Consider the following 21813-nt stretch of genomic DNA (forward strand, 5'->3'; position numbering starts at 1 on the left):
CAGAGAGTGCTTCAACCTGCTAACATGCAGCAACAAGTCCACAACCTCCCAGTTACAACGGCAGGCAGTAATCCATTCAGCTGAACATCAGTGTCTGAAATCACTATTTACGGATGGAAAAAAAAAAAGCACCGTGTTCCTGTGTGTGTGGCAGAAAGCAGTGGAAATGCAGTGCAGGTCATTTTAAAAACGTCCAATGAAAAAAAATATATTTTATATGGGAAAAGTATTAAAAAGTCCTATAAATACATGTGGTTTAAAGTTAAAAAGCTGTGTAAATTCCAGTGTGTGTGGTTAAAAAGATGCTGTAAATTCCTCAAATGTTCCCGAGTGCGGCAAAATTCCTCCACGAGTTCCTAATTGCAGAGTGTTTGTTAAGAAACAGCGAATCCAGGCGCAGATCCAGAGGTGAAGTGACGGCTGGGACGCCGGCTGGTCAGACTGAGGTGGGAGTGCTGCTGCAGCTCCGCCGGGCAAATACCACACGCACAGACACACACCCACGGAGTTATATAACAGGACAGAGCTCAGCCCAGTTTACCGAGAACTCAAGCAGCTGTTTGACAAAATATTCTCTACCTGCCTTTCCCACCCCCCGCCCCCCAATCCCACACACACATTTCTCTGGCTGTTCTCCTCCTCAATCGTCCACACAGCTTTGAAAAATAAACAGAGCAAGAAGGTTTCCTCAGTGCGTCCTTCCTTCCCACTCTTCCTCTCCACACGCAGCCTTCAGCAGGAAGCTCACTCTACTCAAAAGTAAGAGAAAGACTCAACACACGATCTGCCTAAAACACTTTCTCATCAAAACAGTACAACACAACCGCTCAGTGCCTTCGCCACGTCCGATCTGACAGGTAATCAGTAGTGATGGTTGTGCATCATAACACAACCATCACTAAAACTTAACACCATCTGTTCAGCGATAATAAGCAGAGACGCTGCGCTGAAGACACATTTTCCATCAGACCTCCATCTGATAAGATCCAGCCCAGTGAGGAACCCCACTTCAGGGAAAATTTGTGGACGGAAAGGCCTTAACTCAGCGTTACGTAACCGTCTGGCCTGTGAGTGCAGGGTTTCCCCCCACAGGAAATTTATTAGTCCAAGTGAACATCCAACTGTGCTGCATTTTTCTTTGCCATTAAATGAAAATCTAAATGACACGGGGCATGGTGGGGGCCCTGAGGTGCACACACCATGTACCTGTTCTGGGCTTTGGGATTCCACACAGACGGCTAAAACACTCGCAAAAATATTTATTCCACAGGGGAAACAAACGGATGAATATATTTTTATTTTTAAACATTTAGAACATAAGAAAAGAGTGAAAAAAAACATTATTATTTCATAACACCAAACATGATCATTGCATCATTTGAAGAAATATTAAAGAAATATATTATTTTTATTTCTCACAAATAAAAAAACAAAACAAAAAGAAAATTAATAACATCAAGGGATTTGCCAGTTTTTCTGTTTTCAGTTTTGCCTATCTGAGTGCAACACTACTGATTTTGCCCAGCAGGTGCCACCACTGTGTAAATCTATCACCTTTTTAAACCGTACTGATCTTGATCTATTCTGCACCTTTGTGAGTGGAGTTCAGGGATTTGAGGAATCCTGACTTGGGCTGAGTGAAACCTCTTCTGGAGCAGATTCTCCAGCAGAATCTCATCTGTCTTTTTAACTCACCACAGCTGCCCCTTTGAAAACTCAGTGCACTTTAATATTTAGATGAATCATTCCTCCAGGTTTTGTCGATACATCAGAGGTGTGGGAACAAATAAACCCGAGGACAGACAATGATCCATAATCCCGGCCCATGCAAACCGGCCCACCCTCCACCGCGCTCACTCCCTCGCAACAGCAAACTAAACAGGCCGCGTTTTTGTCCAGGAAACGTCCAGAAGGTTCTTTCACTGTGTCACTGTTTAGTCTCTGCACTGCTGTCAGACTCAACAGTGAAATCAGTCTATTTAAAACAGCAGCCTTTTCTGTCAGCACTGTGCCGCTCAGCCTCGCGCACACACACACAAGATAAAAACATCCGAGTTATTTTTGGACTTCCTGTCAAAAATATGAGCCAATCCTTCACTGTCCTGATTTATAATTAAAAAAAAAACAAAAAAAAAAAACAAAAAAAAAAAACTTCTGCCCTTTTTTTTTGTTACTCAAATAAGTTTCTTGAAAAGCTCAGAGAAACAGATCTGTCATAGTTTGGATTTAACTCTTAACATGCACACAATCACACACACACTCACACACACACACAGACACACACACAGACAAACACACTTCCAGGTGGTGGTTCCTACCTTGGCGGCCACGATACTGAGGCCCATGCCGTTGTGCTTCTTCAGGGTTACCGTGACAACCTCTGGCTCTTTCCTCATTGGCTGAAAAGAGAGATGGACAGGAAAGACAAACTGTGAGTGAGGATGAAACCTCTTCGACGTGCCTTTAACAACCTCAGCGAAACTCCGCGATTGTTCTCCGGCGTGCTCCCTCAGTCTGCCTCTGAAACATTACGGGGGAAAACGAGACCGTGGAGTAAAAAAAAGAGGGAGGGATGAGAAAAGGGAGGGAAGGAATGAAGGAGGGATAAAGGGGAAAGGGGAAGACCACAGAGGAACCTGTGGTCGCTGGAATCAAGTCAAGAATGAAAACCACATCATGGCTACCCACACACACACACACACACAGAAACATATACACACACAGCAGAGCTCATTTGAGCAGGGCTGGGTGACTGGGTGGAGAAAGAGAGAGAGAGAGAGAGAGAGAGAGAGAGAGAGAGAGAGAGAGAGAGAGAGAGAGAGAGAGAGCTATCGAGGAGGTTTCCCACATCAGGAAAAAAGAAAACTCTGACAAAGGACACAAAATAAAATACGCTTGTGTCAGAATTTAACAAAAGTATGTCTCTGTCGTACTGTGTGTTTTAGCTGTTGTTGTGTGGCCGGACACCGCTCTTGCGTAAGTGCAGAAGTGAGATGAGTTTCATGTAATCTGCAGGAACACCCAGGACCAAACAACAACAACAACCACACAACTACAATGCAACTACTGCTACTACAACAACAGCACTGACTGCTCTGAATTTTGTCTGCAGTGACGTATGAACTAACCACAGTTTCATTGTTCTGGTTCACTCTCACAGCTCTCTTAGTATTGTTCTGTTTTTGCCTCCAAACAAGTTATGCTGTCAAAACATCATGTTCACACACGCACATCTTCAATTCAGAGTCAAAGTGAGCACAGAGAAACGGTCCTCCCTCCACAGATGAATGTGAAAACAGCCTTCTTATGACGAACTCTGCTCATACTGTGCATCGTCCTGCACAGGGAGGCTCAAACATCCAGCAGCAATAAGCAAAACCAATTTTTGAGAAGAGGGGGACTTCTGTTAAAGCTTTCTACAGGCCCACTTATGTAAGGCTTTTATCATAAAGCAAGTCCGGCTTTCTGCCTGCAGCAACAACTTTACTGACTTCCAACTTCCTGGTGCATTTAAAAAAAAAAGAAAAAGAAAAAAGATCTACCTGGAGATTTAGACATTTTTTTTTGTCAGCAGATCAACTTTAAATATTGCAGGGAGGGATGGTAAAAGAAGAGGCAGATGCAAAGGTACACGTGGCAGGCTTTTAGTCCAGTTTGGTCAAAGACGAAAACTCCAACACGTCACACGTGACCTCCAACATGCTAAAAACTGCCAGCATGAAAACTCCCCTCTATCATATCAGTAGATTACAAAGGAGGAGTAGGCAAAGAAAATACACTAAGGCATTTATACCTGCAGGCCGTTGTCTTTTGTGTGAATTTATCGTTGCTTGTTGTTTGTAAATTCAGTATTTAATAATCCAACAATGGTTGGAGTGAAAAGATGAAGTATGTCCTCACAAACGTGGCCGGGTGCCGTTAATCAAAAGGTTCACTTTCTTTTCCAAACAGAGCATTTGCTGAAGATAATTTATGATGTTAATATCATAATGTGCTGAGTGCAATATATATATATATATATATATCACACCTGAAATATGTAAACAGACGACATCATATCCGCCCTGCTGAAGTGGGTGCAGGGCAGAACTGTACTTATGACGGTAGCACAAGAGCCTCACCCCCTCCAGTCTGCCTGAACATGCACCATTAATCAAAGTGTGTGTGTGTGTGTGTGTGTGTGTGTGTGTTTGTGAGAGACGCCTGCCTTATGTCGAGACTACAGCCATGAAATAGTAGAGCAGGGATAAACAGACCAATTACAGAGGAAGTGGCTGTGTGTGTGTATGTGTGTGTGTGTAGTTGTGTGTTTTGATGAAAAGAGGTCTATCATTTACTGCTCCATGCTCGCTAACTAACTTCTGCAGTGTGATTGGTGTTGAATAAATTGTGTGTGTATGTGTGTTTGGTGTGTGTGTGAAGGTTGTTATGAAAAGTAAATTGCCCCCTTCTGAAGTCACTGTAATCACTGCCTTCCAATTGGGAGACCACACACACTCATACATACACACACACACTCACACACACATACAAACACACACTCTCTCTCTCACACACACACACACAGAAACACAAACCTCTGGATCCAAATCAAAGCAACTTCCAGGTTTAAACTTTTCTAAAAATAGTCAAACTATGTCAGTTGTGCCGTCAAATTGTCTGCAGCTCAGTTTCTGTTCAGGAATTTTACCTTTTTTAGTCTTAAACTCACCTGGAAACTGATCCACGTTTTCATTTTGTCATGTCTTGATTACTGTAACTCCAGTTCACTCTCACTCAAATCCTGTAAATCCAGTATAATTTATATCTGAATTATCCAGCACGGCTGGAAGATGAGCGGAGCCAGGAAAGCTCGACCACAGACACTGAAAGGAGCTTATACAATGTCGATGCACAACTTTTGCTAATGGAGCTCATGTTAGCTTTGAGCACACTGAGATATTTATTTTAGCTGGCTTGTTCACATTATTTTGTCTTTCTCTGTCCTGATTTTATGCTGGAGGTCAGGAGAGAATATCTGCTCCTAAAAACAAGAACTGAAATGCTGAAATAACAGACCAATGTTAGGAATGTAAAATCTTTTGTTTAGGGGAGACCGGTGTTTTAACTCAAAATAACAAATTTAGATGCAGAGGATTTCAGATTTGGAAGAGCAACACAGATGGTTTGGTAAACAACAGTGTGAGGCTAAGATTAAAAGCCTTATGAATCCAACTTAATTTAAAGTTACAATGGTCTTTCACTGCAAGCGTTCAAAGAATTAATCCAAAACAAAGTGGGATGAAAGAAATTTAGATCTGGTATGTGAGCATAAGCTTCAGTGTCCTGAAGTCACTCTGCTGCGATCAAAGACTCTGCAGACACTTCTGTGGCTCCGAGAATTTGTGTCCTCACTCTGTGCTGTCTTAGCTGTCAGAGCTACTGTACACTTTGGTCTCCACAGCTTCTATGAGTCAGCGTTACTAAACCTGCTCCAAGTCCTCTGTGGCACCAGCTTTACCCAGGGTGCCCTGACACAGAAAAACACCCACAAACACACACACAGTGATTTACAGAGAGAGAATGAATGTGTGTGTCTGTGTGTCTGTGTGTGTGTGTCCTACCATCTCAGAGTTGTCAGCTGTAGAGAAGTGGCTGTCACAGTCAGCTCCCTCAAAGTGGACGGTCCAGGTACCAGGCGAACGGGGATGGGGCGTTAACCGACAAAAACCTGGTAGAGAAAACACACGCGGATACGCACACAGTCAAAACTCAAGGAAATTCAGTTTAGTAGTTTAGTATTGACATAAAACACAGAAAAGCAGAAGAGTCGCACAACTGAGAAGGTGAAGTCAATGAATGTTCAGTATTTTTGCTAGAAAACGTTACTTAAATACCACTTATTTTTGTGTCAATCAACTAACCAATTTATAGTTTCTGCTCTTAAGAATATTAAACTATAAAACACTACACATATATGCACAGAAGCCACACTAAGATCAGCTAAAAATGTACTTTTCTGTTTGCAAAAAAAGTAAATATCAGTTGATTCATTCTCACCAGAATGTATTTCTACTTCTAAATTTTCGGTCTATGTCCCAGTAACTCTACCTCGCTGCAGCAGCGGCTCCAGGAAGTCCTGCAGGCCGTTGGGGAGGCTGCGCACCACGTCACAGGAGTAGCCGTCCTCAGGAAGGAGGAAGGGCAGCTGGAGGTCTGGATCCTCCTCCAGCTGAACCTCTCTCCCATCGCTCCTCGCCAGCTCATCCGCTGTGTTTTCCGCCACTGCCACCACGTGGTCTATCAGCTCCTACACACACACACACACCAGGAGAAACACACAACATCAGACAACTCAAAACAGCACAAATCTACTGTAAAGAAAAAGTCAAATGAGTAATGGTCATTGTTCGGGTTAGTTAATGACATCTGGGTTTAGAAAAACGTCTCCATTTGATTTGTGTTTGTGTGCATTTGTCTTACAGGCGGGATGTAAGGCTCATCTGGAGCACAGTGGTAGTTGGTCATGAGGGCGTGGAGCTGCAGGGAGTTGAGCTTGAAGCAGGTGTTGTGGATGTTCTGCACATCCTGCATGGAATATTTGTCCATGGTCAGCAGGGTGGTGGCCTGGAAGACGCACACGAAAAAAGAAAACTTTACAATGAGCAGCATATATTTTATATAATGCATATAATCTGTATATTTTCAGCCTTGTCTAATCTAGAATGCTTATTCTTTATATTTCTTTATTCTAATTCCTGTATTTCTCACTGGCCTTTTAAAGCCTTTCATTCATACACTGTTTGTATACGCAACAAATAAACTTTTGAATCCTCTAATCGTCTTTAATATGAAAATTATAGTTTGATTAAAACGCCCTGAAATCCTTTCTTCTCGTTAGGGTCCCAACGTGATCACACCAAACAGAGAGTGTTTTTCTCGCTTGTCTGATGTAGGCGAGGCTGCGCAGTGAAGTCACTTGTTTCCATGCACCACTTAGAATTTAACAATACAATAATCACAACCTGATGACAGCTGTTGGGTTGTTTGCTTATGTTGCCCGGGAGACGCCCCGTGTCAGTCAGATCTGATCAAACAAAACTCACGCAGCCCTGAAGAAGCAGATTGGCTGAGATTTTAAAAGGTTAAACTCTTATACATTGATACCTAGCACCCGTGAGAATCAGCTCGTGTCTGTGTCCCGTCCCCCCTACCTGTACTATTCGACTGAGGTGGCAGTCAGCAGCCAGCTCCAGACCCTGCTTCTCGGCCCAGGCCTCGATGTGGCTGAGCTGCTGTCGGAGGATGGCCCCCCAGTAGTGACAACACAGCCCTGACTCTGTGTCTGTCACCAGCTTGTTGAACAGCCACATGTTGATGAAGTGGAAGAGCTGCGAGAAGAGCTGGATGGTCAGGGCGGCGTTGACTCGACACCGCCGCAGTAACGACATCGCACCCGTCAGCGTGTGCAGGACATCCTCTGGAACAGAAAGACAGAGCACGTCAGGGCCATTACCACTTCAGGTGGTAAATGAAACCAATATGTTCATGTTTTCATATTACCTATCTTGGGTCTCTGTGGATTATGTTCCTCGGGGTCGTCCAGGAAGGCAGGCATGTAGTTATTCAGATCAGCCTGGAGACAGTGAACCAGGTACCTGCAATCAAACGTTAGAGTTTGTTAAAGACAAAAAAAAAAAAAGTTCACCATCAAACAACAGACAAAGCTTTCATCCACTCGTCTTCTGTCTGGAAACTTACTGACATAAAAATATCCTTCCTTCCTGCTTTGATAATGTTTATTTAAAGTGGTGAATAATCTTAAAACAAGCTTGTGCTGAAAGTAGTGGGCAAACGCTGTAATTGACTCAGGTTGAGTCGCTCTATTTTCTTTTCTCTACTTTAAATGTTTTATCTTATTTCACTTAAAAGACTGACTTGAAGGCCATCTGGACCAGATGGGCGAGGATGTCCTGGGCGTCCAGCGTGACGCGACTCAGGTCTCGGTCCTGCTTGATGAAGTTGAGCAGCTCGGAGGCGTTGGCCATCCAGAAAGCCAGCGCTCCTGCAATGTTCTTCTGCTTCTGTAACATGCCAATCACAGCCACACACAAAGAAAAAAACACATACGGAGGAGGTTGTTAGAGCAGCACGATGAAGGAGAGACTGGAGAGTTAAAAAAAAAAAGAAGGTAGGAAACAGAGGGGTTTCTGTTTGAGTGGCAGCCAGAAGGAGCAGTTGTTACTTCAGGGATAGACTCATGCCCTGCCCACCCTTTCCTCTAAGCCAACCCGATGTCGAGAGGAAGAGTGGTCATCACTGTCAGTTAAAAGAACAAGTCTTAATTTCGTTGCAAGGGTAGAGACAATAGTGACCAGTCCATTTCACTCCCAGACACAGCTCCGTTTACCAGGTCACCAGACACGAGCCTCCTCCACACACACACGCTGAGATGTCCCTTTACCTTTTGATAAAACTAAACTGCGTTTAGACTGTAGACTTACACTATGGACCACAGGCAGTCGCACTGCAAGCAACAGAATCAACAAGTCAAAGTTAATTCATACATAATTCATGGTGTCATACATACACTGGTGTCAATCTTCCCATCTAACTCAAGCAAACTAGTGTATTTCCCTAAGTGTCAAACTATTCCTTTAATCTTTATTGACAATACATCGTTAAAGGACAATTTAAAAGCAACTAAAAACATTCATTACGCCTGTAGCGGCGCATCAGCACAGGATCATGAGTAAGGAAGAAGCAACTTTATAAACCAGATAATTAATGACATAATTATCTCTAATGTCCAGCAGTGAGTGGATCATTTCAAATTTTTAATAACGCTCCATATGTCAGTCTACAGTCTAAAGGACAGTTGTCTGGTCTCGAGATCAACAGGGAGGAGAGAGCTCGGTGTCTAAGGAGCTGATAGGTTAATATCCCCGTCACTCACAGAGGCAGGGATGTGCGGCGCTCGCGCCCCTTGCACTCATCTATCCCCGCCTCAAAAAAACGTAACACAAATCGAACAACAGCCAGAGAATGAGAGATGGAGCCAGGTGCATCCAAAATGAAACGTGACATTAAAACATTTAAGGAGACATTTAAAACACGGACGGATGGCTGGACATATTAAAATGAATGTCCAAGTAGACACATGAAGCACAGGTGGTGGAGGAGATCAGAGGGACGTGACTTGTCTCTCATCCACACTGTTGAGCAGGAGAAGCAAGAAGTGAAGTCACACAAAATGGATGCCAGAATTAAAGATGGAGCAATGATGGAAAGGAGTGGTTGCTTTGGTTTCACTGTTTGTTTGTTTGTTTGTTTTAGTACCAGGCAGGTCCAGGAAGCTGAATGGAATTAGTTGGGTTGATGTTGCTGTTGTTGCTTAGTTTTCCAGCTGTGGGTAGGACGCATTATCATGGCTTTATTTTACATTTCTGTTAGAATGGAGAAAAAGAAGCAGCAGCAACAATGAAGGGCCGGTCGAAAAAAAAGCAGACAGAAAAGAAGAGAGAGAGACGGAGAGAGAGAAAAGCAGAGGAGCAGAGATTTTTAGAAGACAGCCGAGAGGCTGATGAGGTCGGGCGACATGACCTCATATTATCAATCGTTCAAATGTTTTGCTATTTTATTTCATCCCCCAAGTTTTAGACGTGTGGGAAACATTATTATTATTGTTAGTATCGTTTACAATGAAAGAGCCACACTCTCCTGCTTAAAAGCTATACTGCTGTAATTTAGAGTTATGAGTTACAAAGATTTACGTTTCCTTAGAGTAATTTGTAAAGTATAAATTATGAAATAAACTTTGCTAAAAATTAACTTTTAAATCATATATTTTTCTTACTGTTCATTTACTTTGTTAGCCTGAAATGGCACTTTTCAGTTGAACAACTTGTTTTATTTTATCCACGTCGCCCAAACCAAGAGAGAGAAAGAGGTAAAGAGACAAAGGAAGAGTGAGTGAGGGAGGTAGACGAGTCTGTAGCAGCCGTATCATGGTGTGCTATTGTGCTATCCTACCTGATCCCCTTCAGGAATCTCCTGGATGGAAGGAAGAGGAAGAGGAGGAGGAGGAGGAGGAGGAGGAGGACACGTTCACAGGACAGAGAGAAAACACGTCAACAGCTACAGTATGGACACAGCCAGGTAACACACACACAAACACACACCAACATACACTTTGACACGCACATGGTCATGGTTTACTATGTAAACTGAATAAGCTGAAAAACATAACTGATGGAGATCAGCTGAAAACTTACAGGGTGTCTGTGAAATTTAACAAGCTCAGTTTAAGGCTTTTTAATCTCTTTAATGGCAGTTACACCAGAAAAAATGCATTTTTAAATGCTTTAAAATGTTGTTTCTAAATATATTTAAGCCTGTTATTAATCTTGTGGTTCAACACTGCTGTTGATTTAGTCCTTTTTACAGTTTTACAGTCTGGGGGTTTTAGAAACTGGATTTTAAGCAAGACACTGCACTCAGTCACTGTAAGTGAGCTTGACAAAGGGACTGAACTCCCAAGGGCAAAAGTCGGCGAATGACTACACTCAGCAGCTCACAGTGTTAATGAGGGAAAGTGTATAAATATAAAGCAGGATGCCACTGAAAAATGCCAGTATCACCGCCATATTTCCATGAATGAGTTACGCTTACAGGTCAGTAACATTTTAACAGAACACACTCGAAAACAAATGAATTATTTCTACATTAAAAAAAACATAAACGAGAAGAAATGCAGCCTCTGCACACACGGTGCACAACAATGGTCGGGTTAGTCAGACATCTGCTGGAGTGCTTTAGGGCAAAATACAGAGAATACCATGCTCAGGTTTAACAGCAAATCTGGCTAAAGTTAGCAGTTTCTGAATAGCTGGCAAAGGAGGCATCCTATTTGTGAAAAGCAGCGACAAACTTTATGCAAAATATAGCCTCAGTGTGGAGAACCACAAGGAGCAAACAACGTAAAGGATGCGAGGTGGATGCTATCAGACGCGTTGACCTGACTCTTGCTCTGAGACCAACTTATTACACTTAATTTGACAATGATGTATAAATAGATCGATGGAGTTGGGACATATTGTAAGGTACAGGGTTCACTGAACAAAGTTAATCTCCAGAATCAATGTAAAACAGGTCACAGTCTCAGACGTTCAGGATCTCGTTTTCCAAGTTCTAAACATCCCTCTGAAAATATCCGGTTCTGTCGGATTAGCTGAGTTAATATGTGGTAATTAATCTCTTGATAATAAAAACAGAAAACGGCGACACACGACACAACCACACCGATGCAGATTATAAACCTGTGTGAAATAGGAGGCTTCAGCATTCCCACATTCCTCAGTAGCTAAAGATATTTCCCCGAAACTCTATAAAACTGAAATCCTTCTGCACACTGACTGAAACAGATTACGTCCCACAGTCCACTGTGTGTGTGTGTGTGAGTGTTTTCTTTCATAACTTCCCTACATACCAAGGGCAGTGAATAGCTGGCTGTGAGCTAAACAAATAAAAGTGAATGGCACTAATAAAAGCATTTGTGTTTTATTGAGGATTACTAAGGGAGGCTTTTAGATACACTTAGGGAGCGTGTGTTATTTTTTCCCCCCCCAATCCTCCTTACCCCTAATCTACCAAGATCCTGTGCTTCTTTTTTTTTTTTTACATACATGATGTTGACTCAATAATAAAGAATAATAAAGTTTATATTTTTATATGAAGGAAATTAAAGTATCTGAAAAGGATTGCTTTGGCACAGGATGATTTCTAGCCTTATTGATGAGTGATAACTCCACGCTGACTGATGTTTCATCCACACACTGTTGTGTCATAGCAGGCTTCACACCTCGAGCATTTAACACTGACGGGTGGACAAACGAAAGACAAACGCAGAGACTGGAACATAGGAGGTAACTGTGGAGAGAAAGCTGCAGGAAACAAACATGTGCAAACACATGTACAAACACATGTACACACCTTACAACAACTACAAATGTAGCTTGTAAGAATGCGGTTAATGGGGGGGGGTTAAGCCAAACATATGATAATACCCACATTTCAACACAAGCAGAAACAACATTATGGAGGAGAGAGGCCAAAACTAATGGTAGCAGAACACGCTGAGATAATGTTCAATATTAGAGCACACAACAGAAGATCTGAGGAGTAGTGGTACTGACCTGGATGACTCCCTCCATCATGCTCACCATCTTGTTGACGATGGCAATGACCTTGTGCGTCCTCTCAGACGGCGACATGTCCGGCCGGTAAGAAGGTGACAGGACGTAGCGGCAGGCCATGTACAGGACATATGTGGGCGAGAGCTTGAAGTGGACTGTGGAGCTGTTGGTGTAGTTGATGATGGCTGACAGGAAGGTGTCTTCGGCTGGACGGAAACACACAGAGTCGGACGATTAGATCATTACAAGAGTGAATCAGCCTTTCCTCAACGTCCAGATTCAGATTCAACGTGTTTATACGGGAGGAGGAGTTTGAGACAATTACTGATTATCACCTGAAATAAAGACAGTTCCTGCTGAGGTCAGGAAAACTTTGAGCTGTAACAAGTAGTTTGTTTAAGGCACTTTGGCAGCAGGTAGGTCATAGAACTTGGCTGCACACGTGTCATGTGGGACACGCCAATAAAACCACTCTGAGTCTAGCTGTGGTATCACGCTCCTCCAGTTTAGCTTGGGTGGTAAAGTATTTGATGTCAAACTGGTTGCAGCTGTTTTTCAGCAGCCCCGCGACAACCCTTCCTATGAAAACCTGAGGATGAAAGTGTAAAGCGTAAATATCCAGATTTCGGCGGTGCGTGTGCGTCATTGTCCCAGGCGCACTTTCAGACTCTTTGAGCGTGTGGTTTTTCCTGCTGCATTGTGGGTATGGCACCCTCCACCGGTCCATGACCAATCAAAACCCTGCTTTGGTTGGAAAAACGGATGATCTCACACTACGCCAAATATATATTCAGTGCACACACAGGCACACTAGGGCCCAGAGCACAAGGAAAGTCAATAAACATAAGCGTTACAAAGGCAGAGGAAACAGCTAGAAGAGCTTAGAGCAACAGAGAGGGGTGTGGGAAACGTCTGGTTTCAGAAAAACAAACTTATAAGTCTTTTCGAGACACTTTGATGCTACCTGGGACTAATTTATGACCATTTTAACGGCAAAAATCAACAGTTCAGACTGGATTCATGTAATGAAACATACAGAAAAACACTAAGGACTGAAATGTTTGTTTAAATGTGACCAACTCAATTCACTGGCTGCTCCTGTTTTACTGTAAACTCTGGAGTCTGCCTCCATCATGTCAGACAGAAGGAGAGGACATGTTCTTTCTTTTTATTGGGCATTATATTGAATGACTGACTGGCTGATCTGTGCTGAATGTAATTAGGCCATGACAGAGACTAAAATGATTTGGAATGTGGTGTTGTGTGTGGGAGAGTGAGGATTGTTATAATGGGCAGAAGAACAGCTGGCTGGACAGAACATCAATCCACTTAGTGAATTTTGATAGATCATGGCCTCAACACTAAATGTTCCGACATCCCACTTTTTTTTTTCCATTTTCAGCACAGTGGTGCGTCTTGGTTTGTTTCTCCCATTCTCTTTAATTTTGATTCCTAGCAGGGTGACAGGATTTAACTGCATTTTCCAGACTTTTACTTTTATTATGAGATAATTATTACGCAGCACTTCAGCAGCATCACTGGTCTCCTGCACTGTAAAGACAACTAAAAGTGTTCAATAGTTTCCAGCCATTGACGGGCAGTTAACACATGGAGGGGAACGGAAAAGGACACTGATACTTACAGTTGTCTCTGAACTCGATACTCGCGGGCAGAGTCAGCTCTGTCCTGTCTGCTGTGATGTCCTGAGACCTAATGAGACAAAAAAAACAACACCATGAGGAAAATAAATACACAAAGAAGGAGGATGAAGAATGAGAATGAGGATGAAGAAGAGGACAGGAAGGTGGAGGACGACGAGGGGAGTGTGTGTCTGACCTGCTGTCCTGCTGCTCTCCCCTGATCATGGGTTTGACCATTCCTCTCTCCATTTCCAGCTTTCCTGAGCTCTGCACACACACACACACACACACACACACACACAAAACACAGCGTGAAGCAGCTTCAACAAAATTAAATTTCACCGTAATTTAATTTACTGAAGATGAGCCTAATTCCAGGATGTACAGACGCAGATGAATGCTGTGCTACGAGGCTTCAGTCGCACTTTCATGTGTATGTATATGCAACGTAGACCGTTAACACAATTCAATACAATTCAATACTTAACGGACAACAACTGCACTAAATCCTGTTTAGGAGCAGGAGCATGATGCCTTGTGTTAGATTCACTGGCAGGACTTTCATTACACCAAACAAACGTTACAACATGCCGCTTTCGCTTTTAAACTACTTTCACATAAAACGTGCAGTCGCAAACACACTGCAGCTTCTAATGTATTCTAACAGGCACAGAAGCTACTGCTAATGTATATTTACTCAATGATTCATCAAACAGTTCAGTTTTACATGTACATGTCTACAGCTCATCAAATTAGTTTAAACACTGAAAATTAATTTGCAGCAATTTTGATAATCCGTTAATTATTCAAGTAATTCTTTAAAAAAAACTAAGTTAAACTAAATCCTTAGGTAAAAATGAGACCTTTCATGCATCATCATCTTCTTTTATTATATCTGGACCTAAGGCCAGACATCTAATTCAACACAACCCACTGATGTAAACTGTATTTAATGTAGATCAGGGACTTTTAGGTCCGTGTTCACACCAACACTGATACAGCAGATTACAATAAAACTCCCATTAAAACTGCTTTTGGTAAATAATACAGTGTTTTTACACCTATAAAAGCAGCATGCTCTTTAATCTTTAATGGAAAACAGAATATATACTAATAATTCAAATGCTGTGTGTGTGTGTGTGTTACCTTGCTGGTAGGAAGGGCAGCTCCACTGTGGACGTCTCCGTGAAGGTCGAAGGTGGTTTCTGGTACACTGCTGCAGCAGAGACACAGACATGCAGTGGTTTAGAAGAGGAACTGTGCTCTCCACAGCTGACTTTTCATTACTGACAGCGACAAGAGCTCAGACTTAATCCAGACACACACACATGCACGCATGCACACACACACACACACACTCAAACACACTTATCTAACTCATTGTCAGGGAGGAGAGAGCTGGATCAGAGATGTGGTAAATGAATGACTCACTAATGCATGCAGACAGATAGTTTGCTTTATAAATATGCACACACACACTTGCATAACAGCCTAATTAGTTATAGAGAAGCCATGGAAGGAGTCCTGACAGAACCAGCCTGTGTGTGTGTGTGAGTGAGTGTGTGTGTGTGTGTGTGAGTCTGACTGACAGTAATTGAGTGTGACAGAAGTCGGGTTTTAAAGGCAGACTTCTGCTTTTCACGCCCCATATGACAGGGGGGCATCAATGTCAAACAGAAAGCACAACACTGGCACAAACACACAAAGCATTTGTGCATTTGTGTCATCGACAGGGAGGTCTTTGTCACATACACAATAACCACCAGCAGCTGAGGTAGGTTAAACTATAAACACAGCGTGGCTACACTTCCACGGGAGAGAAATGAGAGATTTTCTATCTTAATTTTTTTAAATTTTTGATTTAATGTTTATCATAACTTTAACGCGCCACAGTCCTCTCAACCTTTGTTCACACTAATGCAGATAAAGTTCTCTCAAAATGGTGCAACATGTCTTTAGGATGATTTAGATTTCTTTGCCATCACTGGAGATATGTTTTAATCACATGGCGCACAATAAGTCCAGAAACGACCTCTGAAGTGAGTTACATGTGATTTATCTTCTTTCATGCTCCTCTCTCACTCACTAAGGCTAAAATATTGGTGACGGTCCTGAGTAAGTTGAGAAGCAGCAGATCAAAGTCGTGAACACTCATATGATACAAGCTCATCTGTTCAACTGCCAAAACCTGATCTTAAAAATCTGTTGTCATGCCAAAGTGTGGCTCTAATCGCCCTAAACGTCACGATGTGTCTCCAGCGTGACAGCACTAGGTATCCTTGTAAGTTTGTACAGCAGAACATTGGAAAGCTGCCCAGTAAACCACAGGGATCCACAAACATCAGGCTCGTATTCCAGACCGAGGTGACACCAAGCTGCACAAGATGACACCAGACATTACACACTTTTTTTTTTTAGAGAATTCTCCCAAAGAAAAAGGTTTTCCTTGCTGTAATCATTCCTGCTCTTCGTACTGTCCATCACAGGAAACCATCCTAATGTACATCCGATGTAAGAAATGGGACAAAGTATGTTTCCCTGCTTTCAAGAGTAGCTGATTATGAAATATTTGGAATAATCTTATAATCTAAACCCACTGAACGTACAAATGTACACACAGAGAACACGTCCACAGGACAAAGAGCCTGCAGGTTTTCATTCCAGCTCTCTCCGCTTGCTGACTGCTTCTTCCTCTCTGGTTGAAGGTGCTAATCAGAATCACCTGATGGAGTGAGTCTTTGGCTGCGATGCAAACCTGTAATAAAGACTCAAACTCTTTGCGGGACATGGTGTATTATCACCTTTGTGTCATTTCAATGGCTTGAAATGTAAATTTCACTTTACTGTTTGCTGCTTATTTATTTCCTCCAAATACTGGAATAAAAAGGTTTACTCCGCTCTGACGCAGACAAATTTTACACATCTCACTCCGCCATCAGTGTTTTTTTCAAAATATTCGATTCGACAGCAGAAAACACATCAGAAAGTTATATTACAGACCTTTAACATACTTAAAAAGTTCACAAGACAAGTTAAACCAGGCTTTGTTAACTCTACTCTTGGTCTTGAATCATCTGAAAGAACGAATTCATGCAGAAACACACGGCAGTGAGTTACAGCATTGATTACTTACACACCTCTTTCCTTTTTTTGCAGTTAGCCATCCATTAAGTCATTAAAGGGCCATTGAACTGAAATTCAAATGCTCTTGTCCTTCACTCATCCCTAACTTTCTCCCACACTCCCTTCTACTCTTATCTGCTGTGCTCTTTCTTTCTTTCTGCGAGTGAAACGACAACAAGCTGAAGGCCACACCCAGCACCATGTTGATCAGATTAGAGGGCAGCCTGCCTTCCATAACCCTAGACCTCCGCTCTTCCTCTCCTCTCATTTCCTCATTCTCTCAACCCCAGACTTCCCTCCTCCCCCTTTTCCTTGCCTTCATCTCTCGCTCTGCCTGCCAACCCCAAACCTCATCCTCTCCTCCCTTCATCTACAATAACCTTCTTCTTTTTTTTTCTGTTCACAACATTTGGAGATCAGTGTGTACAGAGGATGAGGAGGGAGGATAGTGGGAAGATTAAAAAGGAAAAAGAGGAGGAAGAAAGCAAAGAAAAGGAGACAGGAACAGGGAAGGACCAGAATCTCCACAGAGACACACACACAACCTTCTCCGTTCCCTCACCCAGACTTGTGTCGGCCCCTTATCATGGCCGGCGGTTCTCTCTTCCCTCCCTGGTCGAACATCGGGTCCACAAACTTAAAGACGTGAGCAGAACCAAACTGGAGGGTGGAACCCGGACGCAGCACCGTCGTCTCAGTAACACGTTGTCCGTCAACGAAGGTGTCGGCGTCAGGGCCGTGTGGCGTCACGGTGACCATACCTTCACTGTGCATCAAGTTGCAGTGATGAGGAAGAATCCCCGGACCTAGCAGCTGGAGACAAACAACAGCAGAGAAATCAGAACAATGAACGCATGTGCTATATTTTGGGGAAAGAAGCCCCAGGACATGAGAAACTGGGACATCCCAGACATACATGTTGTTTGGTGTTTTGTTCTTTTTAACTGGACTCTGTGACTTTCAAATGAGAAACATCAAAAGTAATTTCATTCAGAGGCTGTGGCCTCCAGATGATCTCTGACCCAGAAGGGCTATCCGGAAATCCATCCATGCCCCAGGACTGTGTGCTATGACAGTCTGGTCATTTTCCAATATCACAACTGGTGATATTGGCAGTTCACACTCGCTAATGTGAGGACGTGGAATAAAAACTGAACATTAAGATGGCTCCCAAATGTTTAATGTTGGAAATGGACAGGAGGCTACATGTTCTCACACAAACAGCGAGGAGTTTTCTAATTTCAGCTCGAGCGGCTTGTCTTTTCATGGTGTAGTTACCTGGATGGCTCCGTCCTCTGTGCAGTCCGAGCCAACCTCGGTGATGCTGTGCTGAAGCCGGTACAGCTTTGGTTTGTCCCGCGAGTCAGACCCGTCTGCACACACGGAAACACTCAGATTTAGCAGCAGGCCGGGCAGCGCTCACATCAGTCTTAGATTTTAAACAAGCAGTAGCTCATGTTCAACCTGTCACACTCATATTGACTGTCCAAGCACAGCATTTGAACATTAAAGAATCAATACAAACTGGTGTATGCTGGGATATTCACTGCTAATGTGGCAAAAAAATGTGGGTGACTGCAGTGCAGATATTGATTATTAGTAAACAGGAGTTTAGTAAAAGCAAAGCGGCACATTAGTTCACTGAACAGAAAAGGGGGCAAAAAAAAAAGGAAAATCTGGGGAAGAAAAATGCACGGGGATCAGAAAAACCTCAAACCACCTTTTAAAAATAAAAGTGAAATCAACAGGCAACTAATTTCACAAGGCTACCAGCAAAGCTTGGACTTTTACAGAAATATAAGGAGGGTTTAGAAGAAACTAGCAACTCTGTTGTCCTATGAGATCATGGATACAATGTACCTATGATAGATAACTGTCGAATTAAGTTTGATAATAATATGCTCCATGCTAACAATTATCTTCTAACATTCTCTAAAGGCATTACTTTCCTCTATCACATCTTGTGACTTGGTTTAAAGATGCAGTTCACTGTGTATTGGTCCTAAATCTTAAAGCATTTAATGTTAAGATCAGAAAATGAAAAGTTTTATGTTTTGGTTTTTGCTGCTTTCGCTACAGTGGAAAACACATTTCCCAGAGTTCACCTCTGCAGTTGGCACACTGAGAACACAATTATATAAGCTTTCGTCAGTCGCTTAATGGGCTGAATAAGTAATTTTACAAAAGCATATGAAGTTATGAAATGTTTCCAAAAACATCAGACTGCCTTTGAAACTTGAAAAGGCTTTTGTTTTTCCCTTTATTTCACAGATGTTTATTCTGAAACTGTGCCTGTTTTGTTTAAGGTCTTAAAATTTTTATTCCAGCTGGCAGTGAGCGATTTGAAGACTTAAATGTAAATTGTTCAAAGCTGAAATCAGTAACAGGATTTTGAATTGTCTTTATATTTTTTTTCTTTCTGGCCAGTATCCATGTTTGTTTGTAAGGGAACCTACATTATGAATAATAAAGGACTACAACAAACCGTACAACATTTAGCAAGAGGAATATGTTTGACCTTTGTCACCCAAAGGGGGGAGGCAGGGGTCACTGCACTTCCCCCAACAACCCCATCAGCCATTGCAACAGACACAGAGGAGGTGTGGTGGGTTTTTACCTTCATGGTGCCGATAGGCGTAGTAGGCATAGTGATTCCCTCGCCCTAGGCAGACAGGCAGGCAGGTGCAGAGGAAGTGGAAGGACACATGCACAAGGCCCCAAACACACACACACACACACACACACACACACACACACACACACAGACACACACACGCACACAGGCAGTCGCACACACAAACACACCATGCCATAAGAAGGTGGGAAAGAGAACAGACACATAGCAGAGGGTGAAAATGCGGCAAGGAGGAAAAATGCAGCATTACCTTGTTAACCCATTAATCGCATGGATAGCACACAAACACACTCACACACAAAATATTACTGTGGGCCTTTCACTGTCTGCATTCATTATATATTTTAATGCTTATTTCAGTGGACACCGCGTCCTAGTCCTAGACTACATAAACTTTAAAGGAATAATTTACCCAAGAAAAATGTCTATCTTATTTGTTTTCCTGAAAGAAATTTCTGTTTGGCTGTGTCCATTTAAAATCTTACTACTGGACACAAAGTCCTTTCCAACAGTTAGTATCATATATTAAACTGCAGGTAACTACAGCTGTTTGATGCTGTGTTACCAGATTATAGTAATAATAATAATAAGGATACAAGTACAGGAACAAACACACTCATACTCTCTCTCTCTCTCACACACACACACACACACACACACACACACAGACCCAGCGTCCAATATTTACAAAAGCCACCAAATCAATTTTCCATGTTGGCTGCTTTCCACAGACAGTGACCCGTCAACCTGACAGTGGATGAAGTAGATGTGTTAGTACATTTTTGGACCAGACCCACTGGTTGCCCAAAGCAGAGTCGCGCTGAGAGGTGTTTGGGCGACCATCAGGCCAGATAAGTTAATGGCGTGAGAGGGGCGACGGACAAAGAGGGTGATAAAGAGAAAAGGGGATCAGTAGCAAGAAACAAGCTGTTAGGGCTGGATAATGGGGTAAGGTTTGTAATTCCAAAATGCTCCTACAGGGTTGGGTGATTTTATCATAAATAATTATCCATTCTGGGAAGTTATACTGCATTCTAGGACATTATTGTTTATTGCAACCTACCTTTTGATGTACTCCTCCTTGTAGTCCTTCAACCTACCCCATATATTTCTATCTCAGTTAGTAATTTCCTCCATTTTTCACAAGGACTTCTAAAGGACTTCCATCATTTGAGGTTGCATGAGCATTTAATTAGTAAGTAGTTTGGTTGTATACCCTGCACCTTATAAACCTGGTAATGTTTAGATGACTGAAGCATTTTTTTATTCTTAAAATTTTGCCATCATGATCACATCACAGATAAAATTAACTTAAAATTGTCATACACATCAACATGTACTACAGCGTATTTATTTCCTCTGAAATAAGTCACACAAAAAGAAACTGCATTCATACTTGTAAAAGTCTTGTAAAACCTGCATCTAACCCCCATCCATATCTGCTTCCTGATATCATGTGACGTTAATCTTAAAAGCTGCCAAATGTTTTCCTCGTATTCCTCTCACAATTCACAATTCTCTCTAAGCTGATTCTGGCCTGACGGCACAATACTACAGCTAATACTGGCAGCGCTATAGTCAAAAGGCTTTAAACTGATGCTGTTTTAGAATGAAGCTAACAGCATCGTCCGCAGGTTAATGCAGATGCATTTCTAAGAACTGGGTCCTATTTGGATTTAATCAGTTCTTGACCTCCTGCAGTGTCTTTTATACACTGAGGAAATCGTGTGCTGGTAAGGAACAGAAACCACAGAGCAGCTGGGATCCATAATGGAGCCACGTGTGATTCACTCACCTTGGCATGGAAACAAAGACCGTCTCACCTCTGGTTAACCCCAGATGTTATTTACTGCAGCTGCACTGATGCCTGCTGGTCACTGGCTGTCATTACAGTAGTCCTCATCAGTGCAGCTGCTACTGGGACTCCTACTGTTTCTCATTTTGTTACAGGTGGTATTACTACTATCACTGCTACTGTTGCTGCTACTAAAACTATTTAAAGTTCCACTGGTGGATACTGACGGTCAGAAACCAGAGAGTGTTGTGTGTGTGCACATGTGAGCTGAGGTTTTACCTGGACTCAGCTCCACCAGATAAGGCAGCTTCTCAGGCGGCAGGGAGCTGCTGCCGTCCTTCCCTCGAACACCCTTGTCGTCCTTTCTCCCCTTCCTCCCCTGATAGTCAGGAGGTCTCTTCTTCAGCTGGAACACTAGTGCTCCTGACAAAGGATTTAATACGCTAC

The 21813-nt window shown here is 42.6% G+C and overlaps 1 protein-coding gene across 12 annotated transcripts in view; it reads right to left on the reverse strand.

Annotated features, from left to right (window-relative positions):
• The window catches only part of afdna (afadin, adherens junction formation factor a), a 79022-nt gene that overhangs the window by 27585 nt on the left and 29624 nt on the right, over window positions 1-21813 (reverse strand). For 8 of the 12 annotated variants that reach the window (XM_041064346.1, XM_041064347.1, XM_041064354.1 and 5 more), the window contains exons 8-22: window positions 21646-21789; window positions 18215-18309; window positions 17499-17749; window positions 14960-15029; window positions 14010-14080; window positions 13816-13883; window positions 12174-12379; window positions 10012-10032; window positions 7918-8063; window positions 7543-7637; window positions 7194-7459; window positions 6463-6606; window positions 6091-6289; window positions 5604-5710; window positions 2319-2399 (exon numbers count right to left, since the gene is read on the reverse strand). In XM_041064346.1, coding sequence (XP_040920280.1) covers window positions 2319-2399; window positions 5604-5710; window positions 6091-6289; window positions 6463-6606; window positions 7194-7459; window positions 7543-7637; window positions 7918-8063; window positions 10012-10032; window positions 12174-12379; window positions 13816-13883; window positions 14010-14080; window positions 14960-15029; window positions 17499-17749; window positions 18215-18309; window positions 21646-21789 — 1964 coding nt within the window. The remainder of the gene's footprint in view (window positions 1-2318; window positions 2400-5603; window positions 5711-6090; window positions 6290-6462; window positions 6607-7193; window positions 7460-7542; window positions 7638-7917; window positions 8064-10011; window positions 10033-12173; window positions 12380-13815; window positions 13884-14009; window positions 14081-14959; window positions 15030-17498; window positions 17750-18214; window positions 18310-21645; window positions 21790-21813) is intronic. The other 4 variants (XM_041064356.1, XM_041064355.1, XM_041064357.1 and 1 more) reach the window with 1 other exon arrangement.

Source organism: Toxotes jaculatrix, chromosome 19 (genome assembly GCF_017976425.1).
Source record: "Toxotes jaculatrix isolate fToxJac2 chromosome 19, fToxJac2.pri, whole genome shotgun sequence".
NCBI classification, from domain to species: domain Eukaryota; kingdom Metazoa; phylum Chordata; class Actinopteri; family Toxotidae; genus Toxotes; species Toxotes jaculatrix.